The sequence below is a fragment of the Lepidochelys olivacea genome (genome assembly GCF_965140295.1).
Source record: "Lepidochelys olivacea isolate rLepOli2 genome assembly, chromosome: 10".
Lineage (NCBI taxonomy): Eukaryota > Metazoa > Chordata > Testudines > Cheloniidae > Lepidochelys > Lepidochelys olivacea.
In genome coordinates this window covers 47,328,022-47,353,006 of record NC_140420.1, presented here as the reverse complement: position 1 = coordinate 47,353,006, position 24,985 = coordinate 47,328,022, and the positions used below count along the sequence as shown (strand labels likewise).

The window sequence follows — 24,985 nt, the reverse complement described above, 5'->3', positions numbered from 1 at the left end:
TTTGCAGAGAGACAGGGGATGGAGGCTGGGCCATGGAGGTGTTGGTGTTTGATTGCGTGCCCCTGGCTGGTGGAAGGAGTGAGCTGATGTTTGCCATCCTGGTCTCCTAGTTTCAAATGATGGGCAAGGTGCTCCGAGCTGAGCTTGGGAGGTTTGTACCTCCCCCGCATGCCCAGACAGGGGTGGAATTCCACCAACTCCAGGGGAGTGTGGCCTGATTTACACCCCTGGGAAAGGAGAATCAGGCCCTTCATAGTCCATTCCTCTCCATAGCGCCATGTCCAGTGCCTGTGCTGGGTGAATAAACAGGGCCTGACTCCCAGTTCCCCAAAGATCCCTTTACACTGCTCTGGCAAGGGGCCCTAAAGGGGGTGAAAAGGTGCTACCCTTCCTCCCTCAGTGCTAGTCTCTACTCCCACTCTAAGTGGCTTTGGCCCCCTGTTAACTGTACATGCCCTGTTGGGGCCCATAATCTCTGGGCAGTTCCCTGTTTAGTTGCCCATCACCGGTCTCCCGCATGGGGAGAGGGTTAGGTTGTAGCAAGATCCAGGCACGACTTCGGAGAGCTCCTGGAGATTAAACAAGATCTGGGCTGGGCTGGCAGAAGAAGGATGCTCCAGGGAGAGCTGGCGGCCCTGGGCAAGAAGCTGCGGGCGCTGGGCAGGTCTTGGTGGGAAGGGACGCAGCCTTTGGCACCAGGAGAGGGGGCTCTCGGCCAGGACACAAAAGGCGAGGGCGAAGCGGCGAGCGGAGGGAAGGGGCAGGGATCCGAGGAGGGGCTGAACTCTGTCTTCGGGCCAGAGAGCCGGGAGCGTCGCTGCAGGGCGGCGGAGTCAGAGGGGCAGATCGAGGAGGAGAGAGCGGAGCTGCGGGCACCCTGCGCAGGGACGGGGAGCCGCGTCTGGGCGCCGGGCTGCCGGGCAGGGGAGCTCGGCCCGGGGGAGCAGCGGGAGAGGCCGAGCTGTCCCAGAGCCGCCAGCCCCTTGCGGGGTCCCGCATGGCCCGGCTCTGAGGGGCTGCGGTCGGGAGGAGCCCGGACGGGACGGGAGTCCAGGGCGATGCTGCGCCTGCTGGAAGCCGAGCTGCTCTTCGCTTCCCTGCTCTCCGGCCCCTTCCCGCCGCTCTCCGGGGATCAGAAGAGGTGAGATGCGGGGCGCTTGGGGGCTGTCACTGAACCAGCGCAGCTGGGGGCTGCGGGGCGAGGGCCGGGCGCAGAGGCAAGCCCTGGGCTCCCGCCGGGGAGGAGATCGGGGACGCAGTGCGGGAGCCGCCCGCCCCACAGCAGCCGAGCCTGCTCCCTGCTCCGCCTGGCGAACGCCCCCGCAGGTCTGCGCTCGGGCCCGGCGTGGGAAGCTCGAACGGCTCCTTCCCGTAAGCAGCGCCACGGGCCGGGCGCCGCATCTCTGCCACGAGCCGGCACCCCCGCCTTGCCCCTCCGCCGGCTCCCGGCGCCCCAGCGCGCCCCAGCGCCAGCAGCCCGCCCTTGGCGAGCCCCACGGGACTCTGCCTGCACAGGTCTCTGACGCCCGGCGCTTGCCTCGGAGCCACTGAGCTCCTGGAGCTGAGCCGGCACCTGCTATTCCAGTCCCGGAGCCCCCCCCCCCCCAGCTCTGCCAGTGCCCCCATCCTCACCTGCAGCTCCCCACCCCTCTATTCCAGTCCCGGAGCCCCCCCCAGCTCTGCCAGTGCCCCCATCCTCACCTGCAGCTCCCCACCCCTCTATTCCAGTCCCGGAGCCCCCCCCCAGCTCTGCCAGTGCCCCCATCCTCACCTGCAGCCCCCCACCCCTCTATTCCAGTCCCGGAGCCCCCCCCGAGCTCTGCCAGTGCCCCCATCCTCACCTGCAGTCCCCCACCCCTCTATTCCAGTCCCGGAGCCCCCCCCCCAGCTCTGCCAGTGCCCCCATCCTCATCTGCAGCCCCCCACCCCTCTATTCCAGTCCCGGAGCGCCCCCACCCCCAGGACTGCCAGTGCCCCCATCCTCACCTGCAGCCTCCCACCCCTCTATTCCAGTCCCGGAGCCCCCCCCCAGCTCTGCCAGTGCCCCCATCCTCACCTGCAGCCCCCCACCCCTCTATTCCAGTCCCGGAGCGCCCCCCCCAGCTCTGCCAGTGCCCCCATCCTCACCTGCAGCCCCCCACCCCTCTATTCCAGTCCCGGAGACCCCCCCAGCTCTGCCAGTGCCCCCATCCTCACCTGCAGCCCCCCACCCCTCTATTCCAGTCCCGGAGCCCCCCCCCAGCTCTGCCAGTGCCCCCATCCTCACCTGCAGCCCCCCACCCCTCTATTCCAGTCCCGGAGCCCCCCCCCAGCTCTGCCAGTGCCCCCATCCTCACCTGCAGCCCCCCACCCCTCTATTCCAGTCCCGGAGCCCCCCCCCCAGCTCTGCCAGTGCCCCCATCCTCACCTGCAGCCCCCCACCCCTCTATTCCAGTCCTGGAGCCCCCCCCCAGCTCTGCCAGTGCCCCCATCCTCACCTGCAGCCCCCCACCCCTCTATTCCAGTCCCGGAGCCCCCCCCCCAGCTCTGCCAGTGCCCCCATCCTCACCTGCAGCCCCCCACCCCTCTATTCCAGTCCCGGAGCCCCCCCCAGCTCTGCCAGTGCCCCCATCCTCACCTGCAGCTCCCCACCCCTCTATTCCAGTCCCGGAGCCCCCCCCAGCTCTGCCAGTGCCCCCATCCTCACCTGCAGCCCCCCACCCCTCTATTCCAGTCCCGGAGCGCCCCCACCCCCAGGACTGCCAGTGCCCCCATCCTCACCTGCAGCCCCCACCCCTCTATTCCAGTCCCGGAGCCCCCCCCCAGCTCTGCCAGTGCCCCCATCCTCACCTGCAGCCCTCCACCCCTCTATTCCAGTCCCGGAGCCCCCCCCCAGCTCTGCCAGTGCCCCCATCCTCACCTGCAGCCCCCACCCCTCTATTCCAGTCCCGGAGCCCCCCCCCAGCTCTGCCAGTGCCCCCATCCTCACCTGCAGCCCCCCACCCCTCTATTCCAGTCCCGGAGAGCCCCCACCCCCAGGACTGCCAGTGCCCCCATCCTCACCTGCAGCCCTTCTGCTATTCCAGGCCTGGGCCATATTGCAGCTCTTTCACTGTAGGTCAATCCTTTGTGTGTTTTTGTTTAAAGGTGCATTTCGTGCTGGACTGACAATAGCCCTGTAGATGACAGTCCTCTGTGGATTTGTCCACAGGGCAGGCACAGCATGGGTCCTGGCAGCAAGAGCTTCCCCACCTCTTGCGTGAGGAGAGAAGAAAGAGTTCAATCTCCATGGTGCATTCAATCCCTAGCTTCTCTTCTGGGAGGGCCACCAAGGGCTTGCCAATTAGCGTTAATTGAATTTGGCAGTTGTGCCCAAGGAACTGGACCCATTTCGCACAAGCCACCGAGCAGCCCTCAGCTGGTAAATGACTTTCAGCGCTCGCAACCTGGGCCAGCGCTGAACTAATGATCTGGCAATGAAGGGATCCATTCCCTGTTACTAATCCCCAGACCCCCTCTGCAGCTCAGAGCCCCAGACCCGCTCTGCAGCTCAGTCTGGCCTGACAGCATGAGAGTGCAGCACGGACTGACAATCGTGCCAAGGTGTGTGGTTGCTCTGTAATGTGGACAAATGGGGGACTGGAATAAACTGAGCTCAGTGTGGCCCCATTGTGTTAAGGGCTGTACAGACATGTCTGAAGACAGCCCTTGCCCCAAAGAGTTTATGATCAAAAGCTACTGCAGCTTCCAGTATCTGGATTACCACATGCCTTTGCCCAGCCGGTGGAGGAAGAATCCCGGGGCCATGTGGTTCTTGTCCCCCTGAAGGCATGCTTGGAACAGGCTTCGCACACAGACACCTTTACTTACCCCTTCAGCATTTGTAACTGAGGTCAGGGAGCTGAGTTCCAGCCTGGTTTAAGAAGGACTAACTCTATTGACCCCACTGACACTGCAGCTGCTTCCATCAGGTCTGAATCTGACCCCGTGGGAATTCTGAGGGAGGAAGGACTTCAGGTTTGGGCTTTGATTCTCTTCTCACTTACAGGGGGGTAAATCAGGCATAACTCCCTTACAGTCAGTGGGACTACACCAGTGTCAACCTGGGGATAAGAGTCAGGCCCCAGATCAGGCCCATCTGTTTTGTTAACATGTTCGGTGCTGCAGAACGAGAGAGAGAGAAAGATCTGACTCACCTTCAAGACAGACAGACAGCCTGTCTGAGCAGAATGGTTTATAGCTAAGGACATAAGCACCAAAGTATTTTCTAAGGGCCAGATCCTCCGCTGGCATAAATGGGCACGCTCGCTTTGTTGACGTCAGTGGAACTATGCCAATGTTCAGCAGCTGAGGCGCCGACCTTAAATCCCCTCCCGCACATTTTGTGGAGCCTCCAAGTAAATTGTTTTTCCTGGTGTTGCACAATGGACTAACTGGAAGCAATGACACATCACCTTATGCCTGTCAAAAAAATATCTGCAAAAGATGTTTCAGATACGCCAGTTGTGTTGATGGGGCCAGTGCTGCCAAGGCTCCTACCCACAGCCGCAGGACAACTTCCTCTCCTCCCCCTGACACAGGAGCACTCCGCCTTACCCAGCTCCCAAACCACCACACGGCATGAGTCTGTGTGGTTTTCCAGGCCATTAGACCCCCCTCTTTCCCCCCCCCCGGCATGCCACTGGCTAGGAGCCCTGGCCAAGAGCAGCATATTGTTATAAACTGGGTGAAACCTAATCATGGGTTGGGTTAAAAGCTCATTGAGGTTGGTAGGTGTGAACTCATCCTTCTGTTAACATAACTGTAAACATAAACGCCACCTAAGACAAAAGGTGTGTGTGAAGCCATCCAGGTGCTTCTGGGCTGAGTATTGTTTGGGGTAGGTTTGTATGGGTGTGCAAGAGAACACACTGCAACTGAGGACAGAACCAAGAACAGAGAGGGAAAAAACAAGAAAGCCTAGGGCCTGGTCTGCACTACAGAGATGGGTCACCATAAGGCAGCTTACGTCAACTTAACACTGCAAGTGTCTACAACATTTCTCCCGCCGCTGTAAGATGCCCACTACACCCACCTAATCGCTCCACCTCCGCGAGAGGCATAGCGCTTAGGTCGACGCAGTGAGGGTGACGCAGTGTCCGTGTACCCCCCTGCACTGCTCACATCGCCTGTTGCTGCCTTTGGCAGCCTGAGCTCTCAGCCTCATGTGGGGCTGAGAGATCAGGCTGTCAAAGGCAGCAACAGGCGATGTGAGCATAGAGTTGACAGCCCGAGCCGCCCTGCTACCAGGGCTGACAGCCAGATTCCCGCCAAGCCGGGGCTGGCAGCTCAGTGGCAGGGCTCCAGCTGTCAGTCGAGCAGGGGGAGCTCCAGCTGTCAGCCCTGGCGGGGGTCTCCGGGCAGTCAGTGCCCCGCAATGCCCCACACTGTCAGTTAAATCGGTGGAAGCGCTCCTGGTGAGGACATGCACCACCAACAGAGGGGGCATAGTGTGGACATAAATCACGGCAGTAATTACTGTGGTGGCTGTACATCGACCTAACTTAGGTCGACCTCTCTTTGTAGTGTAGACAAGACCTCAATGTGGCCTCTGAGTATAGTTTGACCCTGAAAAAAGCTGGAGATTTAAGAGAAATGCATCAAAGAAAATACCAGGCTCCATCAAGTCCTACTTCCGACTGGAACATCCCCAGGGCACCAAAATTTGACTAGCTTCTCAGGTCACAAGTATCCAAGGGCACTTGCCTGTGATGTGGTCTGTTTGGAGGGACGGTTAATTCTGACAAATACAACCTTAAGGCCCTCATGTCACTCCAGACCCGAGACCAGTGAGCAAAAACCACCAAGCCATGTCTACTGGTCTGACACGTGCCTATGACACTCAGGTGGGACAGGCTGAGATGGCTTTGTGAACCAAGGCAGCCTGCAATCTGATCTGGAAGGAACAAACTAGACTTAAACTCTTCCTTCATCTTTCCTGCAGCAAATCTTGTCCCGAGAATAAAATCCTGACCATGGAATACACCTGTACAGGAGCAGGTGGGATGCCGGCCACATGCTTACGGTAAGTCATGTGCCTATTTGGAAGCTCAGGGTGGGAAAGGGGAGGCATGTGTAGCACCCCTAGGATTTTGAAATTGGGGGGCATTTAGAAGGCTTTGTCTTTCCCATAATGAGGATAAACAAACAGGTCACAGCTCTCAGGATAGATTGACTGTGTCTAATGGTTAAATCTGGGGAAGCAGGAGCCAGGATGCCTGGATTCTATTTCTGGTTCTTCCACTCTCGTACCAAGGGCAAGTCCCTTCTGCTCTCTATTCCTCAGTTCCCATAGCTGTACAATGGGGATAATAACTACACCACAGGGGGTCTGATCCTGCATTGCTTACACAATCACAACGCCCAGGAGGAGCCCCAGCTGGTGTAAATCAGCGCTGCTCCAGGGACTCCGGTAGAGCTATGCTGGGAGTCCAGCCCAGTGACTGTTGAGAGTGTGAATGTGTGAGGAATGCAGGAGCGGGCCTGAGGGTGTTCCGGGGTTTAATGAGTTAATATTTGTAAAGTGCTTTGAGACTCACAAATAAAAGACCCCCTAAACGCTCACAGTATTAGTGCTATTAGCCAGAGCTTCTCCAGTGAAATCCTCCCGGAACTCTTCCACAGTCAGGGCTTTGTGCACTGAGGTGCCGTGTGTGATCTATAGCTTTACTGAGATCACGAATCCTGTACCAGAAAAAGGAGGTCTGAAGTGTCCAAACCCAAACCATGTGTCTCTCCGAGGCAGCCCAGCTGAGCACCAGATGTGGCCAGCTTCCCTCGGACCGGCATCATCTTCAGTCGAAAACAGTCTGAGGAGAGCGGGGCTTGGCAGGCTCCAGTCATTGCAAAGGCATTTTTTAAATGCACACTCCAGCATTTTTTGTGCATTGCCAAGGGAATTCTTGAGCCTTTGGAGACTGGAGAAATAGAGCAGCGTGGAGTTTTGGGAGAGAGCTGAATAGACCCAGCCACTCGCTGAAAGAGAGATCGCAGACGCACATGGCAACTCTGTGCCCGTTGCAGTGAACCCTTGGGTCTCTCTTTGGCTATGTCCACACTTATGGTGGCGTGTCGAGTACCATCGTGCCACAGTGAAAGGCGGGCTGCACCCCCACTTGTCATTGCAGCGTGTGACTACACATCGCAGTGAAAGGCTCTGGCAGGGGTGGGAGGCCGCGGGACACTGCACTGCTAAACACAGCAGTGTAGACAGGAGTCGCTGCTTGGGTGTGCAGAGAGCCATGTAGGGTATGTACCCCGGGGGGATTCAGGCGTGTAGGGCGCTCAGTCTGCCTAAGCTAGGGGTGGGCAAACTTTTTGGCCCGAGGGCCACATCAGGGTTCCGAAATTGTATGGAGGGCCAGGTAGGGAAGGCTGTGCCTCCCCAAACAGCCTGGACCCCACCCCCTCCCACTTCCCGCCCCCTGACTGCCCCCCTCAGAACCTCTGACCCATCCAACCCCCCCTGCTCCTTGTCCCCTGACTGCCCCCTCTTGGGACCCCCTGCCCCTAACTGCCCCCCCAGGACCCCACCCCCTAACCAATCCCCCCTGCTCCCTGTCCCCGACTGCCCTCACCCCTGTCCACACCCTTTCCCCCTGACAGGCCCCCCTGGGACTCCCACGCCTATCCAACCCCCTCTGTTCCCCATCCCCTGACCGCCTCCCCCAGAACCTCCCCCACATCCAACTGCCCCCTGTTCCCTGTCCCCTGACTGCCCCCTGGACCTCCTGCCCCTTATCCAACAATCTTGCTCCCCGCCCCCTTACCATGCCACTCAAAGCAGCAGGACTGGCAGCTGCGCCAGCCGGCCGGAGCCAGTCATGCCACCGCACTGCCCAGCAGGAGCTCGCAGCCCCGCCACGCAGAGCGGTGATGACACGGCGAGCTGAGGCTGCGGGGGAGGGAGGACAGCAGCGGAGGGGCCAGGGGCTAGCCTCTCTGGCCGGGAGCTCAAGGGCCGGGCGGGACGATCCCGTGAGCCAGATGTGGCCCGTGGGCTGTAGTTTGCTGACCTCTGGCCTAAGCCGTGCCACACCATCTACACGCTATATACACCCATGCTAGCTGGGTGTGCAGTGTCTGTACTCTACACGCCGCCGTAGACGTACCTTTTGATCCAGCAGATTTGTAGTCATGTAGCCCCTGCAATACGCTAGGTGCTATCCACACACACACACATAGAGACAGTACATTTTCAAAGGCATCTGAGTGGTTTAGGAGCCTAAGTCCCATTTCAAAAGTGACAGTGCCAGATTTTAAAAGGTATTTAGGTGCCTAACTCCCACGCAAATCAATGAAGTTAGGAGCTTAAATACCCTTGAGGATCTGGGCTTCAGTACTCTGAGTCTTACTGAAAGTCAGCCACACTCTGGGCTTGTCTACACTTATACGCTGCAGTAGATCCTCAGTATAGACGCAATCTACACTGACGGGAAGGATGCTGCCACCAGCATAGATAATCCACCTCCCCGAGAGGTGGCTGCCAGGTCGATGGAAGAATTCTTCCATTGACCTAGTGCTGCCTACACACGAGGTTAGGTCGTCTTCACTACGCTGCTGTGGATTTTTCATTAGTTCGACCTAATTTTCTGGTGTAGACCGGGCCTTAGGCTCTTAAATCACGTGTGTAAAAGGGACTTGGCCGCTCGGTCACGCAGGGCTGATCTGCACCGGGAACTGACATCAGCACAGCTACATCTCTCAGGGGTGTAAAAAGCCGCAACGCCGAGTGATGTAGTTAAGCTGATGTAACCAAGAATTCTTCCATTGACCTAGCTACTGCCTCTCGGGGGTGTGTGAATTAACTACAGCAGAGGTTCTCAAACTGTGGGTCAGGCCCCCAAAGTGGGTCATGACCCCGTTTTAATGGGGTCACCAGGGCTGGTGTTTAGACTTGCTGGGGCCCAGGGCCAAAGCCCAAGCCCTGCCACTTGGGGCCAAAGCCCGAGCCACACTGCCCGGGGCTGAAGCCCAAAGGCTTCATCCCTGGGGAGTAGGGCTTCGGTTTTGGCTTCAGCCCTTGGCAGCAGAGCTCAGGTTACAGGCCCCCCACCTGAGGCCAAAGCCCTTGGGCTTGGGCATTGGCCCCCTCTCCCAGGGTGGCGGGGCTCCGGTGGGCTCAGGCTTCAGTCCCCCTTCCTGGGGTCATGTCGTCATTTTTGTTGTCAGAAGGGGGTCACGGTGCAATGAAGTTTGAGAAACCCTGAACTACAGTGACAGGAGAACCCCTCCCCTCGCTGCAGTGAGTGTCAACACTGAAACATTACAGCGGGGCAGCGGCAGCCATGAAGATGTTACCCCTTGCTTTAGTTAAACTGCAAGTTATTGGGCTCAGTGTAGGAATCACTAGGTCAATTTCTATACTCTGTGCTGTGTAGGTCAGAGAACATATCCAAACAGTCCCTTCCGGCCTTACAAAAAATTGTATAAATCTATATCCGAGGCTGCGTTAGGGAAGGGGATAGCAGATACAGTCAAAATAGGTCGATTTCAGATCAGTAAATGAAACCAATAACTACCATCCCCAAGTAGCCCTGTGCCAAAATCCGTAATATTATCCAGAGGAAGAAGCAGCATGTTTGGGACACCCCACAATGGTGGGTGGGGCAAAGGAGAGGGGGAGGAGTCAAAGAGGACCCCAAGGCCTGAGTGTTGGGGGCTGGGGGTGTGATCAGTAAGGACCGGGGGAACAGGGAAGGTTAGGGAGGGAAGCTGGGGAGATCAGTTTCAGTCTCAGCGAGAGGACGGGAGATGCGGATTGGCTGGAGAGAGGCAGGTCAGGAGAGGGGAGGTAGAGTTCTGAGTCACTGGCATAAAGATAGTGGCTGAAGCCATGTCAGTGGATGAGATCCCCCAGAGGCAAGGGGTCAAGAGAGAAGAGGAGGACAGACCCTTGCAGGACACCCAGGCTGAGGGAGGAGAAGAGCCACTGAAGGAAGGGGAGGTAAGAGGAGAGTGAGGGGAGGAGAGAAGCACAAACAGTGAGTGATTATGTGGAGAGGTTGGGATGCCTGTTGTAACTAACTAGCCCCCTAGCAGGAGGAGAGGCTGAGAAGTTACTATTGCAAAGCACAAGGGTGTGCAAACTCCCCCGCCCGCAGAGCTGGAGTGGGGTAGAGTTGCCTTTCCCAAGCCAGTGTTCTGATCTGGGAGGGCAGCCCCCGGACCGGACTGTATCTTGCTACCTGCTCTGTTGGGCAGACCCCCAAGGCTTCTGCATGCTGTCACCAGGGCTGGAGCGGAAATTGGAAGCACACTGGCTGGCTGAACCTTTGCCCAAGCTGCCTGCTGAGTCAGCTATGATTACAGGACTGCCTGGGAGCAGGGCCAAATACCTTGCAGGGCCCTGCCGAGCCGAGCTTCCCCTGAACTCTTTCATTACTGCAGCAGCTGGGCTCCAGCATTTTAATTAGTGAAATTGTGCAGAGAAGCAGAGGGGGAGTGAGGGTGGGGGGGTTATTCCATTGGGCATTTGCTACTCCTCTCAGCATGGGCTTCCTAGCCACAGGCAGCTCTGGGCTTGGCTGGGGCTCCCCCCGAACGCTGACTCGGGGGAAGCTGAATCAGCACTGTCTATGCCCCCCAGCTGACATGCATCACATATTCTCGCAGTCCCCTCTTCAGCTCCAGCTTGACTGGCCTCAGCAGCCCCAATGCTGCAATCTGGAAGAGCTGCTGGGCCAGGTCCTTGGGACCAGCCCTGCAGTACCCGGTGTAGCTGGGAGCGAGCGGCTGGAGAGGGATCTTTCTGCCAGTCCAGTCCCAACTCAAGACAGCCTCACGGCTGGTTCAAGGTGAGCTCATGCAGTGACTGCATTGCACACAGCAGCTCAGGCCTTTGTCCTTCCACCTCAGCCACACCCCTGTGCTGAGGTGGGCAGGAGGGGTAGCATAGAGCTGGCTATACTGGTTCTTGCCCACACAGCAGTTTCCCCTGTGCCAGAAAAATCTCCAGTAATTGGTGAAACAGGCCTGGAGGCTGCTTTGTGCCACCAGACTGGTGCCAAGCTGGCTCCGTGGGGACCAAGATCTGGTCTTCAGCTAGGGCCTGATCCTCAGAAGAGCTAAGCATCCACATCTCCCATTGCCATGTCTCCAGATCAGACCTTTTCTTCTGAGCCTCCCCACTGTGCACCACCAAAGCTCCCAGCCCTGCCTTAGAGAGACTATTCCTCTCCTTGAGCCAGAGGGCACTTCAGCCTCCTCGTTCAAACACGTGTTGACTGTCGCCAGCTCTGAGTGACGGGAGGCCTTGGTCCAGAGGGTTTATCCAGGAGTCTCTTCACAGCTGGATTGCTATGTAGCTGAGAAGGGCGTCCGGCGAAGGGTGAGCTCTGCCTGACGCTATACCCAAAAGTAAGGCTTTGAGCATCCTCCCTTTCAGTCCTGGGAAAAAGTGGGGTGGGGATTGGAATCCAGCCCAAATGCAGCCGATGTGCACTACCCACAGATGCACGAGAGTTTCCATAGTCATGGTGGTCTCTGTGCCCAGCTGGAGTGACTTCTTCGCTCCTCCTGGCGCAGAGTCAGCTGACCCCAGCCCAGATCTCAGTACATCACCCAAAGGAGGAGGAGGAGGAGTAGGGAGATTGTGACAGAGGGCAACTTACCTAGGCACCGTGCAGCCTCAGCAGCAGTACAGTCTTACTGAGATCGGACCTTGCCGTGCGATTACAGAATGGGTGGAGGAAGGGGATGCAATGGATCTACCCTCCCTAGTTTGGTATGACATTGTGTGATGATATCCTAGGCAAGACTGTCTCAGGTGAGAGCTTCCAGAGCCAACACTGAGGTAGTCACAGCGTGAGCTCCTTGTGATGCTTCCGTCCCAGAGGACAATGTCTGAAAATGAGCCATCCCAATTCTAGGTGGAAAGTACAGCTCCAGGGAGGGGGAAGTACCGAATGACTGAGTCCAAAGGCTGAAAGTTATGGTTGGCTGGTGATCTGGGCTGGCCTGCACTGGAAAATTAGCTTGGTCCAGTGTCATCACTCAGGGGTGGGAAAAACCCTAAAGGCTTGGCTACACTTGTGAGTTAGAGCACATTAAAGCAGCCCCGGGTGCCCTGGCTCACTACCTGTCCACACTGGCAAGGCACGTAGAGCGCTCTGATTCCATGGCTAGAGCGCTCCTGGTACTCCACCTCGGCAAGTGGAATAACGTTTGATGAGCCTTGGCTGCAACGCCCGGGCGTCAGTATGAATGAAGTGTTGCATTACTGCACACTGATCAGCCTCCGGAAACGTCCCATAATCCCTTAAGTCAAGTGGACACTCTTCTAATTGTTTTGTAATTGCTGCACGAATGCGGAAATGCCTTTTCAAAGCTCTGTTTCTGACAGCCAGCTGCTTATCTGCTCCGAGACAAAGCAACCATTAATGTGGCATGCTGTGTGTGAGAGAGAGAGGCGGGGGAGGAAGGGGGGTCTGCTGCTGTCTGAACTTACAGGACAGCATGCTGACGTGCTCTCAGCCCCCCAAAACCCACTCTCTCCCCCCCCACATACACACAACACACTCCCTGTCACACTCCACCCTACCCCCCCATTTGAAAAGCAAGTTGCAGTCACTTGCATGCTGGGATAGCTGCCCATAATGCACTGCTCCCAATGCCGCTGCAAGTGCTGCAAATGTACCAGTGTGCTTGCAGCTATCAGTGTGGATAGACTGCAGCGCTTTCCCTACTGCACTCTCCAAAGGCAGGTTTAACTCAAAGCGCTCTACATCTGTAAGTGTAGCCATGCCCTAAGTCCCTGCGTAGACAGCACTAGGTTGATGGAAGAATTCTTCTTCCATCAGCCTAGCTACTGCCTCTCAGGGTGCGTCTACATTGAACTGCTACAGTGGGAAGTGGGAACTGCTGCAGGTGTAGCGTTTCAAGTGTAGATACACTCTAGGTGTGGAGCAATGGTTGGGCTCTGGCATGCATTCGTGTCGGGTGCTGTTTCATTTAGCCTTCCAATGACCAACACGGGCAACTCGCTCTATTTGCAGCTGATTCTGAACAGGGGATGGAGGGTAAACAGTGAAGGCCAAATTCCATTCTCAGTGTGGACCCACGGTGCTGGGGATGGAGAAGGAAGGAGCTGGGAAGGCTGCTTAGAGCCCAGTTTTATGGGCCTCTCTGCCTGGTAGTGCACAGATGGGATCTGGAGAGAGGTCTGCTCCAGTCCTCCCTCCCCCGCCAGCCCGGAGGGGCGCCATGGCTGCAGGACCCGACCTTGAGGGAAGGCTCCGTGTTCCCCTCGCTCTGGGAGCTGGGCAGTAGATTTACACTGGAGCCTTCCCAGTGATGTCAATCAGGTTGCCCTCCAGGGTGACAGCAGAATTCTTTTGCTTGGCAGAGAATGCAGAAGAATGATCCTGTGGTTAGGGTTAGGGTGAGGTTAGGGTTAGGGTGTAAGCAGTGTCAGGATGAGCTCCACCCTGACATCTGGTGGTGAGGTGTGGCAAGTTGTGGAAAAGAACTTCAGGGGCCGATCTCATTTGCATAGGCACACCCACCACGCCTAGAATGAGACCATAGCTGCCCAAATGGTCACTTTGGCTGCTGTGGGATCCCCAGTGTCTCTGTTATTGGGGCAGGAAGAATAAATTGCTATTACCCTGATTATGGGAACTGTGCTTGGAACTGTACGTGGCCTTTTGTTATGATGGAGGGATTCACCATCAACTAAGTAGCACTCGCTAGGCAAGGGTCATGGGTTCCAAAACTGTGTGAATGGAGAGAGGCTGGGGACAAGTATTAATACTTGGTGGTATGGGCCCCTTGGTGAGGGCCTTACATGCTGATTGCACTTCCTCCTCTCTCCACTGTGGAATATCAGAGCTAATTTTGATTTCATTAGAAGTCTAGTTATAGGCTGCTGAGCTCACTTTGGGCTGACAGTGCACCAGCACTGGGGCTCCCCTACTATAAGCTGAATTCACCTAAGAGCTGAAATCACTGAGTGTTGTGTTAAGTAGTGGGGGAGCCTGAAGATATATTGTGGAGCAATTTGCGGGACGGCTGGTGAAGCAGTTCGACGCGGAGCAGTGTGTGGATGGCAGGAGCTGCTTGTGGGCCGTGGAGCTGAGTGAAGGAGTTCGTGGGGCGGCTGGCGGAGCGGAGCGCAGCTGAGCGAAGGAGTTCGTGGGGCGGCTGGCGGAGCGGAGCGCCGCTATGGAGCTATGGGGCGGTCAGCTTCAGATCACGTAAGGTGCCTCTTACCCCTGTCCCATTTCCACCCAGATTGGGAGGTAAAGCTCCGCCGATAAACTTTCGAACTCTGGGGCTGCCCTGACCAGGGACAGAGACTTTTGGGGCATTGGACTTTTGGGACTTTGGGTGATTTGGGGTTGCTGGACTCAAGAACCAAAGGGAAAAGGGCATGCCCCAATTTGCCTGGGGTGGGGTTGTTTTTGCTCATGGGTTGTGTTATGAATCCTGTTGGTGGTGTTTCCCCAACATAATGCCACATTGTTTCTCTCTGTTATTAAAAGACTTTTGCTACACTCAGACTAGGTGCTTGCGAGAGGGGAAGTATTGCCTCTTGGAGGCGCCCAGCGGGGGTGGTATATATTGGTCCCAGGTCACTGGGTGGGGGCTCGAGCCGGTTTGCATTGTGTTATTGGAATGGAACCCCTAGATATTGAACCCGGCCCTTGTTGCTGCCAACTCTGACGGGCAGAAGGGTTACAAGGGTTAAGGTGCTAGATTTGGACTGAGGGTTCCTAGCTCTGCCACAAGACTCCCTGTGTGACTCTGGTTCCATTACTTAGCCTCACTGTGCCTCAGTTTCCCCAGATGTAGAGTGAGGATAATCATGCTGCCCTATCTTTGAAGTGTACTGTGAGGCTAATGGCGCAAACTTTCAGGAGGTGCCTAGAGTCTTTGGGGATGAGGGCTGTATCCTAGACAGACAGACAGGCCGATCAGGAGCTCACACCTTGCTATCTGGCTGAATGAGACCATGCTTTAATAGGGGGATTGGGTTTAGAGAGCGGAAAGGCTGTGGAAGGCCAGGGCGTATCAGCAGATAAACGCTGGGTGAAGTGCCCCTCTCTGGCCTGCACAGCTGCTCTCAGGAACTTGGCCTCTGTGTGGACAGCAGAACGCTCTAGTACAGGTCTGCCAAGAGGAGGATCTTTGGGCAGGAACTGGGAGGAGCGACTGGGAGGGGCTAGGCCAGCGAGGCGAGATGCTCAGGGCCCAGGCTGTGGAGGCACGAAGGGTTAAAGCCGTGCGTAGGCACTGGTGCCAGACCTCAAGGTGAATTGTGAGGCTGGGGGATGGGGGGACTGGAAGGTCATTTTAATTAAAGTGTCTCCACAGAGGGTTTGAGAAAACAAACCACAGGCTCCTCCCTGCCTCCGACTTTGCGGGAACCCGGCTTTTGCTTTTAATTGAATTACGCTGCAGACATCTCCCCTCTGCTGGGCTGGACCCTGCCTGGAGTGACACACCACGGCTCTGCAGCAGCAGCCCAGGCAGGGCAAGGACCCAGCCCAGCAGGAGACACAGAGAACTTAAAGCCAGAGCAGGGAGCAGTGCAGGGGGTTGGCATTGGGTAGTGGATCATTTCACCTATAGGTTGCTGGCACTAATCCAGACCAGGCTGATAGTGATAGCAGTGGGACCGGTCCAGGGTTCTTTGCTCGGGGTCCCCAGCCAAGGTTCATTTTGACCCTCTCACCTGCACCCTGGTTTTCATTCTGTGTCCCCCGGGAATTTGTTGATTTCTGTGATCTGTGGCCGTGTCCTTCCCCTAGTGGGCTCTGCACATCTGCCCAGAATTCAGATCGGCTGGCAACGCCACCACCAGCATAACCCTCCCCCGGACAGAGCCTGCGCAGCTCAGCAGCTAGGGTGGTGTTGCTGGCACGGGTGCTGGATCGCTGCCTTCCCAGAGATGGGCATGGCCATTTCCGGCCCCTCTCCGCATTCGGCTACGTGGGCACATGAACCCGACCGTGTCGCAGACCCAGCTCCCGAGCGGCTGCCGGGGGAGCCTCAGCCCTACCAGGCTCTTGCCTGCCCCATGGTACACCGGGGGAGGTACAGCGGGGTGCCAAGGGGATGGGTGTATCAGAACAGGACCTCCTGCCTCTTCAGCTGGGCCCCTTCTCCAACACAGCACAGGCTAAATCTCAGCAGCGTTTGCCGACCATCTCCCACCATGGACTCGGCCCTGAAGCTGCAACTCCTGTCCAACTCGGCTGCTTTGCCGAGCTCTTTGCCGCTGACCCACCAACCAGCCGTCAGGGCGCTGGGCGGGGAGTCTTGGGTTCTGTTCCAGGCCCTGCCACTGGTCTGCCGGGTGACCTCGGTGAGTCACTTCCCCTCGCTGCAGCTCTTTCTTCTCCCCGCCTTTGTCAGTCTTGTTTATTTTGACTGGCAGCTCTTTGAGGCAGCGATCTCTGTCCAGCACCTCTCGGCACCACTACTAGAGCAATCACAATGGTGCCCGCCCCGATGCGTTCTCTCCTGAATGGCATCTCATAGACTTTGAGATTTTAAGGCCAGAAGGGACCATCAGGATCATCTAGTCTGACCTCCCGCCACGTCCCAGGCCACAGAGCCTCACCTACCCGCTCCTGAAGTAGGCCCCTAACTTCTGGCTGAGTGACTGAAGTCCTCAACTCATGATTTTAAGACTTCAAGTTAGAGAATCCACCATCTCCTCCATGCTACTGGTTGAGTGTGTCCGCTTCTGGGGTTCTATGAGGCTTCTCTCTTCCAGTGAACCTTTCCCCTGCAGGTCCCCAGTGCTCGCAGCTGTCTCAGATTTCATCAACCCCCTTTGTCCCACCGTGCTTCATGCCATTGCCATGTGTAACGGCCCAGCGGAGGCAGAGGCCAGGAACGTCTCTAACAGCCCCCCCCCAGCCCCCTTGAGGGTTCAAGTGGCTTTACAAAACATATTTCAGCAAGATCCCTTTGCTTTCCCTGTAACAGTCCATGTCACTGCTGCAGCTCTGCGGCCTGGATGGTTTGCATGGAGCTTATGCCCTCATCAAACTCATCTCCGCCTGCTGCTGCGCCCCAGGCCTGCAGCTAGATTAGCTTCCCTGTGTCCCTGAGACGAACTGCAGCTCTCACCCCTTTGCACTGACTGTCACTGGGGGCAGGGAAGACTGGGTTTGCAACATGTTTGTAGCAGGAGTTGCACTGGGCACCTTCTGAGGACAGCAGCCAGGCCGCTGGTACATTGGTGACTTGGTCCCATGATTAGCCGATTGCAGTATCAGCAGGTTTGTTTGGGGTTTTTTGGGGGTGGGGCACAGGATCCAGTGCTAACTGGTTCCAGAGTCAGCAATTTAACTGGGCACCTTGCTAGTCTAACTGGTTTCTGCGCCAGCTGGTGGAGCTAGGCAAGGATCATCCCATGCTTCTGTTCAGCATTTTTAAAGTGCCCATCACCCTTGAATAGAGGCACACAGGGCCAAATTCATCCTGGCACTGGAGGGGCGCTCAGCACACAGACCAGGAGGGGGTGGGGGGGGGGAAGGTGCTAAGGTGCCTCCCCTATACGCAAGTTGCTAGGGGGTCAGTTTGGCTCTGGCCCAGGGCAGATCAGCCCCAAAACCTGCCCTCACTTGTGTCTGGCCTCTAAGGACCATTGCAACAGCTGGGAATAGCCCAGTGCACAGGAATACACTGGCCATGACCCCTCTCTCCTCCAACATGCCCTGGTACCAGAGACTCTTATGGGGGTATGGCCTAGACCCCCGACGATATGGACTCTGCCGAGATTCCCCCTATATAGGTGGAATTCCCCAGAGCAACAGATCCAGCTGGTTTAAGGGCCCTGTCACAGGGTGGGCTGGACTCTTATCCTCCCTGCATAGGGATTCAATTGACTTAATTAACCAGATTCTCCCACCCTTGTTCTGTTCCCAGGGATGCATCTCCCCCTTCCTGTCTGGAGCGCTAAGCTGACATTGGCTGGTGTTCTCTGCTCTGCTGCCCTGCTCTCTCCCTAGAGGGCCGGGATCGCTCTGTCTCATCTCTGAGCCCCGGCTACCCAGCAGTTCCCAGGCAGCAGCAGCTGCCTCTGTGCCAGTCTGTTCCCATGAGGTCACCGCTGCCCTGCTTCTAGCATCAGACAGATGAAACTTACATACCCCTGGGCTCGCTCGCTCTCATTAGAAGCATCCACCCGCCGTGCAGATGTGGGATGATGGATGTACTTCCCACCCCCCCTGCTACTGAGTGCCCATTCCCTTTCACCCAGCCCACTGTGAAATAGACATCAGGAGAGGAATTGCACTGGGGGTGATGTTACTGCCTGTACCAGAAGCAAGGGAAACCGCCAAGCTGGGATTTTTTTAGCCTGAATAAGGCCTACCAAAGTGGGTGGTGCAGAGGAAAGCAAAGCCCTGGAATTGTGTGTGGCAGAGGAAGGGGGGATATAGAGTGAAGATCTAAGATACTCCAGGACAAACCTTTGCTAGACTGAGCAGTGGTGGACTAAATAAGTGGGAGGGTTGAAATTGTTGTTGTTAGTCTCCAGCATCAAGGCCCTCCTCTCTCAGAGCCAGGTAGCCTAAATCTGACCTAACTCCCACTGGCTTTACAGCAGTGTGATGCCATTGACTTCCCTGGAACCGATCTTACATGCAGATGAGTGGGAGCAGAACGTGGCCCAGAGTTTGGCTGGCTGCAGACTCAGGCAGGCAGCATCACACCCCAAAAGGTTGTCTTTGCAAGCAGAGGGGCAGGAAACTTTGTTTTAAACTAAAGCTTAAATAATGGAGAGAAGGAGCCAAGTGAGAAGGTGGCTGACTGTCCTCCCTCCTCTAAAGCGGTAAATGGGGGGTATGGAGTGGGCAGAGGAGGGATGGGGGATCTAGGCTCTCAGCCCACATATCCTGGCCAGCTCTCCCTTTGTGCAGCCCTAGAGACCCAACCAGGCCCAGTAGCTAGACGGCCATTGCTCCCCAGCCGACGGGCAGGGAGGCAGAACATACAGCAGGAGTTAGTGTTGTTTCAGGCTCTGGGGGTGTTGCTCCCCTCAGCTCCTCCCCCTCCCACGCCTGGCTTAGTTTGCTTTAGATCTGAAAGTGTTTTACAAAGATGGGAGGTGTTATCCCCTTTTAAAGACTGGGAAACTGAGGCACAGAGAGGGGAAGGGGGATTTTGCATAAGGTTACAGAGTGAGTCAGTAGCAGAGCCAGGAATGGAGGAACCCAAAGGGCCTGGCTCTCAGGCCTGTGCTCTAACCGCTGGCACACACTGCCTCCGACTGCAATGGTCCCCCTTCTGTACACTACAAACTGTACTCCCACATGTCCCCTCTGCCCCCTGCTCTTTCACCAGCTGCTGTACGTCCTTTGTCACTCTAAGAGTCCCGCTTCAGCCCCCAGCAGTTCTGGGACCTGGCTAGGAGAGGAGATCCAGTAACTTTACCAAGCATGGGACAGAAGACTCATGGAGAGGTTAATTAAGCTTAGAAAGGAAAATGACGCACCGCAACAGGGACAGATACGAGTGTAAAACAAGCAAACCAGAGCACAGGGCCCTCCCAGCACCCCGCTCCAGCAAGAAAACGAACTGCTCAGATACAGCCCGAGGAAGAAGTTGGCAGCTCCAAGCCCAACTACCTTTCTCCAGGGAAATCCCACCTGGGAGCAGGAAAGTGATGGCTCTCCCTGGTGGGCAGCACAGGAAGCTAAACCCACTGCAGTCCCAGTCTCTCCCAGCAGGAGGCGCTGCAGAGAATGGTATAGCAGCTAATCCAGCTATTCTCCTCTCAGCGGGAAAGGCTACATGAAACAGAGGCCAATGGTCATACACATCATGCTCGGACTCTGGTCTGGGGATTGCAGTGCTGAAAACCAAGCGGGAAAGGAGGGCAGGTGGGTGGAGAGCACTAATGTTAGAGAGCTGAATGCCGGGCAGCTCTCTGCTGCCCCTGCTCTGGTCTCCATCACCAGCTCGCCGCCTGTCCAAATCCCAGAGCAGGACACAGCGTAGAGCCCTGCAACCTGACCCAAAGGCAACAGGACCCAGCTACAAGTGTCGGAGCCACACCGGCTGGGAGAACAACCAGACCCTTTCAAGGCTAGGCCAGCTCTCGCCTCCTGCCCATGGGGTCAGCGTGGCTGTGCCGACTCAGGTTTGGGGGGGAAGGGTCAGGGTGAGATGAGTCAAAACAATACAACGGAAGCATTTTGACTTTATCAAAATGTTTCGTGTTGATAAAGATCCAAATGAGAAACATTTCTACCTTATCGAAACAGTGTTTCATTAATTTCCCCTTGAAAATTTGCCCAAAATGAGACATTCCCAGGAAACGTTTTGATTTAGTCAAATCAGCTTTTGCCAGACAGGGACAGACGTTCCCACAGAAGCTTTTCAACTGGCTCTAGTCTAGCGCTGGCTTCGTTCTCAGCTCGCTCTCTCCTGTGGCTGAACTCTTCCTCCGGCGCTGAGAGCACAGTTAAAAGCAGGCGGCCTCATTCCAAACCTTGCCGGCGTGCAGGCCGTCAGGACGCCGCTCCACACAGGCATGTCTCGTGTTGACAGCCTGCCCTGGCTTTAATGAAAGCACCGAGGGCAGTGGACAGGTTTCCCTACTCAGCACATGGCTTCTGTAGACATCAACATTAAATTCAGCTAGAGCCTGGGGTACCATCCGCTCTTGCTTATTCCCTCCAGCCAACCCATTCTACCCCTGGGTGCCCCATCACTAAAAGGCCCAGTCTTCTGAGAAATTAGCTTCTTCAGAGCAGCATGCTTGTGGCAGGTCGGACTCCAGCTTCAACACCCTGCCAGGCCTAGCTGGGAATCCATCTTTACTCTCCACAGTGCTCTGTTACACTCAATGCCATTGTGTTCTTGTACGCCCGTCCCTTCTAGGGCTTGAGACATGGCTTTGGGAGACTAGGGGCTCAGTCTGCAGGGGAAGGTTTTTAAACTGTCAGTGAATCCCTTATTGCTGCCTAAAAATCGACCGCTGAGTGCGTGGGAAGGGGAGTCGGACTCCTGGGTTCTTATTGTTGACTCTGCGACTGATTGCCTGCGTGACTATAGGCAGGTCACGTCACTGCTCCAATCCTCGTTTCCTAGGGGCTGGGGTCATGGGATCAAAGCCGGAAGAGGCCCAGACTCACAGTGGGTCAACAGCCTTCCTTGGGAGCCTCACAATGCCAGAAGTAACGTAGAGGTGGCCTCAGAGGAGACCCAGGTTTGGAGAAGTGCGCCGGGCCGGGCAGAGACAGAGCAGGGGAGGGGAAGGGAAGGGAGAGAGATGGTAGATGTCCCGCTGGGTCCTCCTCCATGCTGTTTTTATTAACTAGAGTGCAGCAGAGCTGAAGGGGACAGCAGGCATCAGAGGTGGGTTCCAGCATGCTCCATTTCCTGGTTCCAGCACAATTGCCAGGGGTCAGTCAGGCGGGTGGCTTGAAAGAAAGGGCAGTGCTTTGGGCACCTGGCTGATCCCGCCTCCCGCTCCCCTTCAACAAGGCCTCTGCTGAGGCCAGTCAGCCAATTCCACCCTCCTGGTTTTGATTCAAACCCAGAGATTGGGTTCTTTTCTGCCATAAAGTAGATCCAGGAGACACCGTGGTGGTACTGCCCCCTTGTGGTACAGTGTGCGACTGCCACCCCCGTTGGGGGCACAAAGGGGAGGGAACAATCAGTCCAGCTTTGAATACATTTGGAAAGGTCCAGAAAAAAAAAGTCCTGTACCGGGGCTCATCAGAAACAGCTGTGGTGCCGGTAGCCAACCAAGTGACTCGATTTCATCCTCAGGCTCCAGCATCAGCAAAAGTTGAGGCTGGAGAAAGATGAAGGCACAGGGGACGAGCGGGCCCAATGCTGTAGAGCGCTTCAGGGCCAAAGCTGTTCTCTAGCTACTAGAGAGGTAGCATGCTCCAGTGGATAATGCACGGGATTGGGACTCAGGAGAGCTGGGTTCTAATTCCAGCTTTGGCACTGCCCTGCTGTGTGACCTTGTCCCCTTGGTCTGGCTTGTCTATTTGGATCGTAGGTTCTTTGTGTCTCAGTACCTAGCACAATGGGTCCCTGATTTTAGCTGCTGGGGTACAAATAATAAACAACATAAGGAATTCTAGGTTATAATCTCACAGAAATGCAAATGATAGAATCAGGCCCAAATCCTAAAGTCCTCATTTCAGGCTTGTAAATTGCAGTGCCTGAATAAGGTCCTCAGCATTCAGCCAAGACTGGTAATGTATGGCCCTGAGTCACTCCTTTCATTGGTGCATCTCCATTGATTTCAGCAGAGCGACCCTGGCCTCACTCTGGAGCAATGCAGTGAGGAATCTGGCCCTGCTTGTTTCTGCGATGTCTCCCAATTGCTTGTGACAGAAGCTAACTGCTTTTGGGCAGATGTGTGTTCGTCGCTCATTCGTTCTCGAGCTGGCAAGTGGTCCACAATGCAGCCTCCAGCGCTCACATGGTGCATTTTCAAACAAGCCCCTCTGCGTTTTCCCCCAGGCTGCCCCTCACGTGCAGGAGGAGCTCCTCATAAAGCCACCTCGGCCTCCTCCCGGGCTCTCCTCTGCCACAAGGCCTACAAGAAACTACTGGCCTGGAGGCCAAGAATATGCCAGTGTTCCCTTGTGCTCACCCGTCTGTCTGTACTCATCTGTTGTCTCCTGTCTTGTACTTAGATTGGCAGCTCTTGTCTGTTTGTTCTGTGCCTGTACAGCTCCTAGCACAATGTGGCCTTGGGCCATGACTAGGGCTCCTAGGTGATACAATTAAATAAATAATTGTCTTTTTCTCGCTCTCTCTCCCCCAGGAGGAAGTGCTGTGAGGGCTATAGGTTTGTGATGGGCCAGTGTATCCCGGAAAGTAAGTATAAAAAGGAGCTCTCTCCCATCCTGCTCACTCTGTCCACACTTATTCTCAGGTGGCACTAAAGCCACGGATCATGTCACCTGTGAGTGGATCGTCTAGTCAGATAAATGCCAGGATGATGCCATCTGCCTGGAAAGGCTCTGGGAGACTTTGCTGCAAAATTTGGGCAGCCTTCTCCACTGCCTGCTCCAAGGGTGAAAGCTCTTGAGATGTTGGCTCATGACAGGGCTGCTTCTTGCACCATGTGATGGCAGTTCTCTGTTTTCACACATCACACCTTCAGCACCCAGCATATGGTATTTCAGCAGATGAGGCTTTCTGCATTCTGCTCTGTGTTGGGTGGGAAAGGGTCCATCGCTTTCCTTCTGGAGGTGGGTCCAGGTCACAAAGTTCTGATCCAGATCTTCCCCAGAGTTCCGGGATGTTTGGAACCACGGTTTGCTCCAGGCTCATTTCTAGTCTCTGTTGAATGTGGGCCCCTCCAGCTTCTCTGCAGAGTCCAGCGCATGATGGGTCTGGAGTCTGCACTCTCGCTAGACACCTGGGGTGCTGCTAGACAGAGGGTGGAGTGGGTCTATTATGGGATGGGGCAGGTCTGACACAGTTAGGTTGGGAGGCTTGGGAGAGGAATTGGGTCACCTGCCGGTTACAGCTAGGGAGAGGGTTTGGCAGCTGGGAGAGGGAGGTGGGGAGGATGCCTGGTGGAAGGGAGAGATTGGGTTGAGGATGCTAGTTACTGGGGAGTGCCCAGCCATGAATTACTTACGCATGCAGAGGACATATGGGGCCGGATCCTCCACTGATGTAAATCTGCATCTTTACAGGGAAGTCAGAGCCAGGCTGAAGATTTGGCCCAGGGCAATGAACTGTGATGTGCGTGGTGGGGGGGGTGTCACCCTTAGTTGCAAGGCTGCAGTCCAACCCACCCTGCTTGACACCCAGGGTGAGGCGCGTGGGAGGGGTGGTCCGTACAGCAGCGCACAACTCCATCTGCCCCTCTTTGCAGGCACGGATGTGTGCGCCGACTTCCCGTGCGAGCAGCAGTGCACGGACAACTTTGGTCGCGTCCTGTGCACGTGCTTCCCCGGCTATCGCTTTGACAGAGAGCGCCACAAGACTCACCTGCACCCTTACTGCCTCGGTGAGTGCCCCCAAGGGTACCCGCCCTTGGCCTGGGCTGGTGGTAATGGCCTGGCTCCGGAATAGCTCCTGTGTCATAAATGGACACACGCGGCATCTTTCAGTGGCCTGGGGTCTGTTGGAGGACTCTGTTGCAGGAGAGGCTGCTGCAGATACCAGCCATCCCTAGGCTCCAGCGTCCAATGTAGGAGCCTAGGGGAAGGTTCCCAGAGACCCATCGCAGGGTTCCCATCCCCAAGGGATGTGTGTATCTCCTGTCCTGGGCTGTAGGATGATAGGAATCTCCCTTCTGCTGCGTCCGTTCCCCTGGCAAGGCCTCCGTGGCCCCTGGCACTCCCCTGGCTGAGCTGTGGCTGATGTTTCTCTGTGTTCAACCCCAGACATCGATGAGTGTGTGGAAAGCGGAGGTGCCGTCTGCGACCAGCTGTGTACGAACACCCCAGGCAGCTACCGGTGCCATTGCCAGCTTGGCTATTACATAGCGTCTGATGGGACAACCTGTCTGAAATCCAGCAACGGTGAGTCCGTGGACCAGGAGAAGGATCATGTCCTAGCACTGTCCGACCCTGGGGCCACGCTCAGCCCTGGCTCAAGCAGATGTAGCTCCACTGACCCATGGCTGCAGGTCCACATCCCCGCCCCCCATTCCTGCTGCTGACTGGCACAGGTGCGTCATTCTCTTCCAGGCACCACAGTGGTCAAGTCGGAGACCCTGATGGGCACCGGGTCCTGCTCCGTCACCTGCGAGGAGTTCAGCAGCATGAAACAGACAGTCTCCCAGCTGAGACAGAAGGTGGGACAACGAACCCTGAGCCTCTCCTGGTCACACACAGCTGGCAGCGCTCCGACAGACAGCTAGCTGTCTGGGGCAAACCTGCAGAAGCAGCCCTCAACGGGACCCTGGGGCTGTCACCCCGCCACCGAGTCTCACCAAGTCAGAGCTGAAAAGAAATAGGTAGTCCAGGAAGCGGTCGCCCCGATCACACAGGCGTGCTCAGTCAGACCCGGGGCGGAA

The 24,985-nt window shown here is 56.3% G+C and overlaps 1 protein-coding gene across 2 annotated transcripts in view; it reads left to right on the top strand.

The window, feature by feature from the left end:
- The first annotated feature begins 829 nt into the window (after positions 1-829).
- The window catches only part of LOC311527574 (collagen and calcium-binding EGF domain-containing protein 1-like), a 33,256-nt gene continuing 9,100 nt past the window's right edge, over positions 830-24,985 (top strand). The window contains exons 1-6 of one of the 2 annotated variants that reach the window (XM_084641709.1): positions 830-1,141; positions 5,963-6,043; positions 22,772-22,824; positions 23,837-23,971; positions 24,351-24,488; positions 24,657-24,763. In XM_084641709.1, coding sequence (XP_084497835.1) covers positions 1,059-1,141; positions 5,963-6,043; positions 22,772-22,824; positions 23,837-23,971; positions 24,351-24,488; positions 24,657-24,763 — 597 coding nt within the window. In that variant the 5' untranslated portion in view covers positions 830-1,058. Of the gene's footprint in view, positions 1,142-5,962; positions 6,044-9,771; positions 9,965-22,771; positions 22,825-23,836; positions 23,972-24,350; positions 24,489-24,656; positions 24,764-24,985 lie in introns of those variants that run through there. The other variant, XM_084641710.1, reaches the window with a different exon arrangement.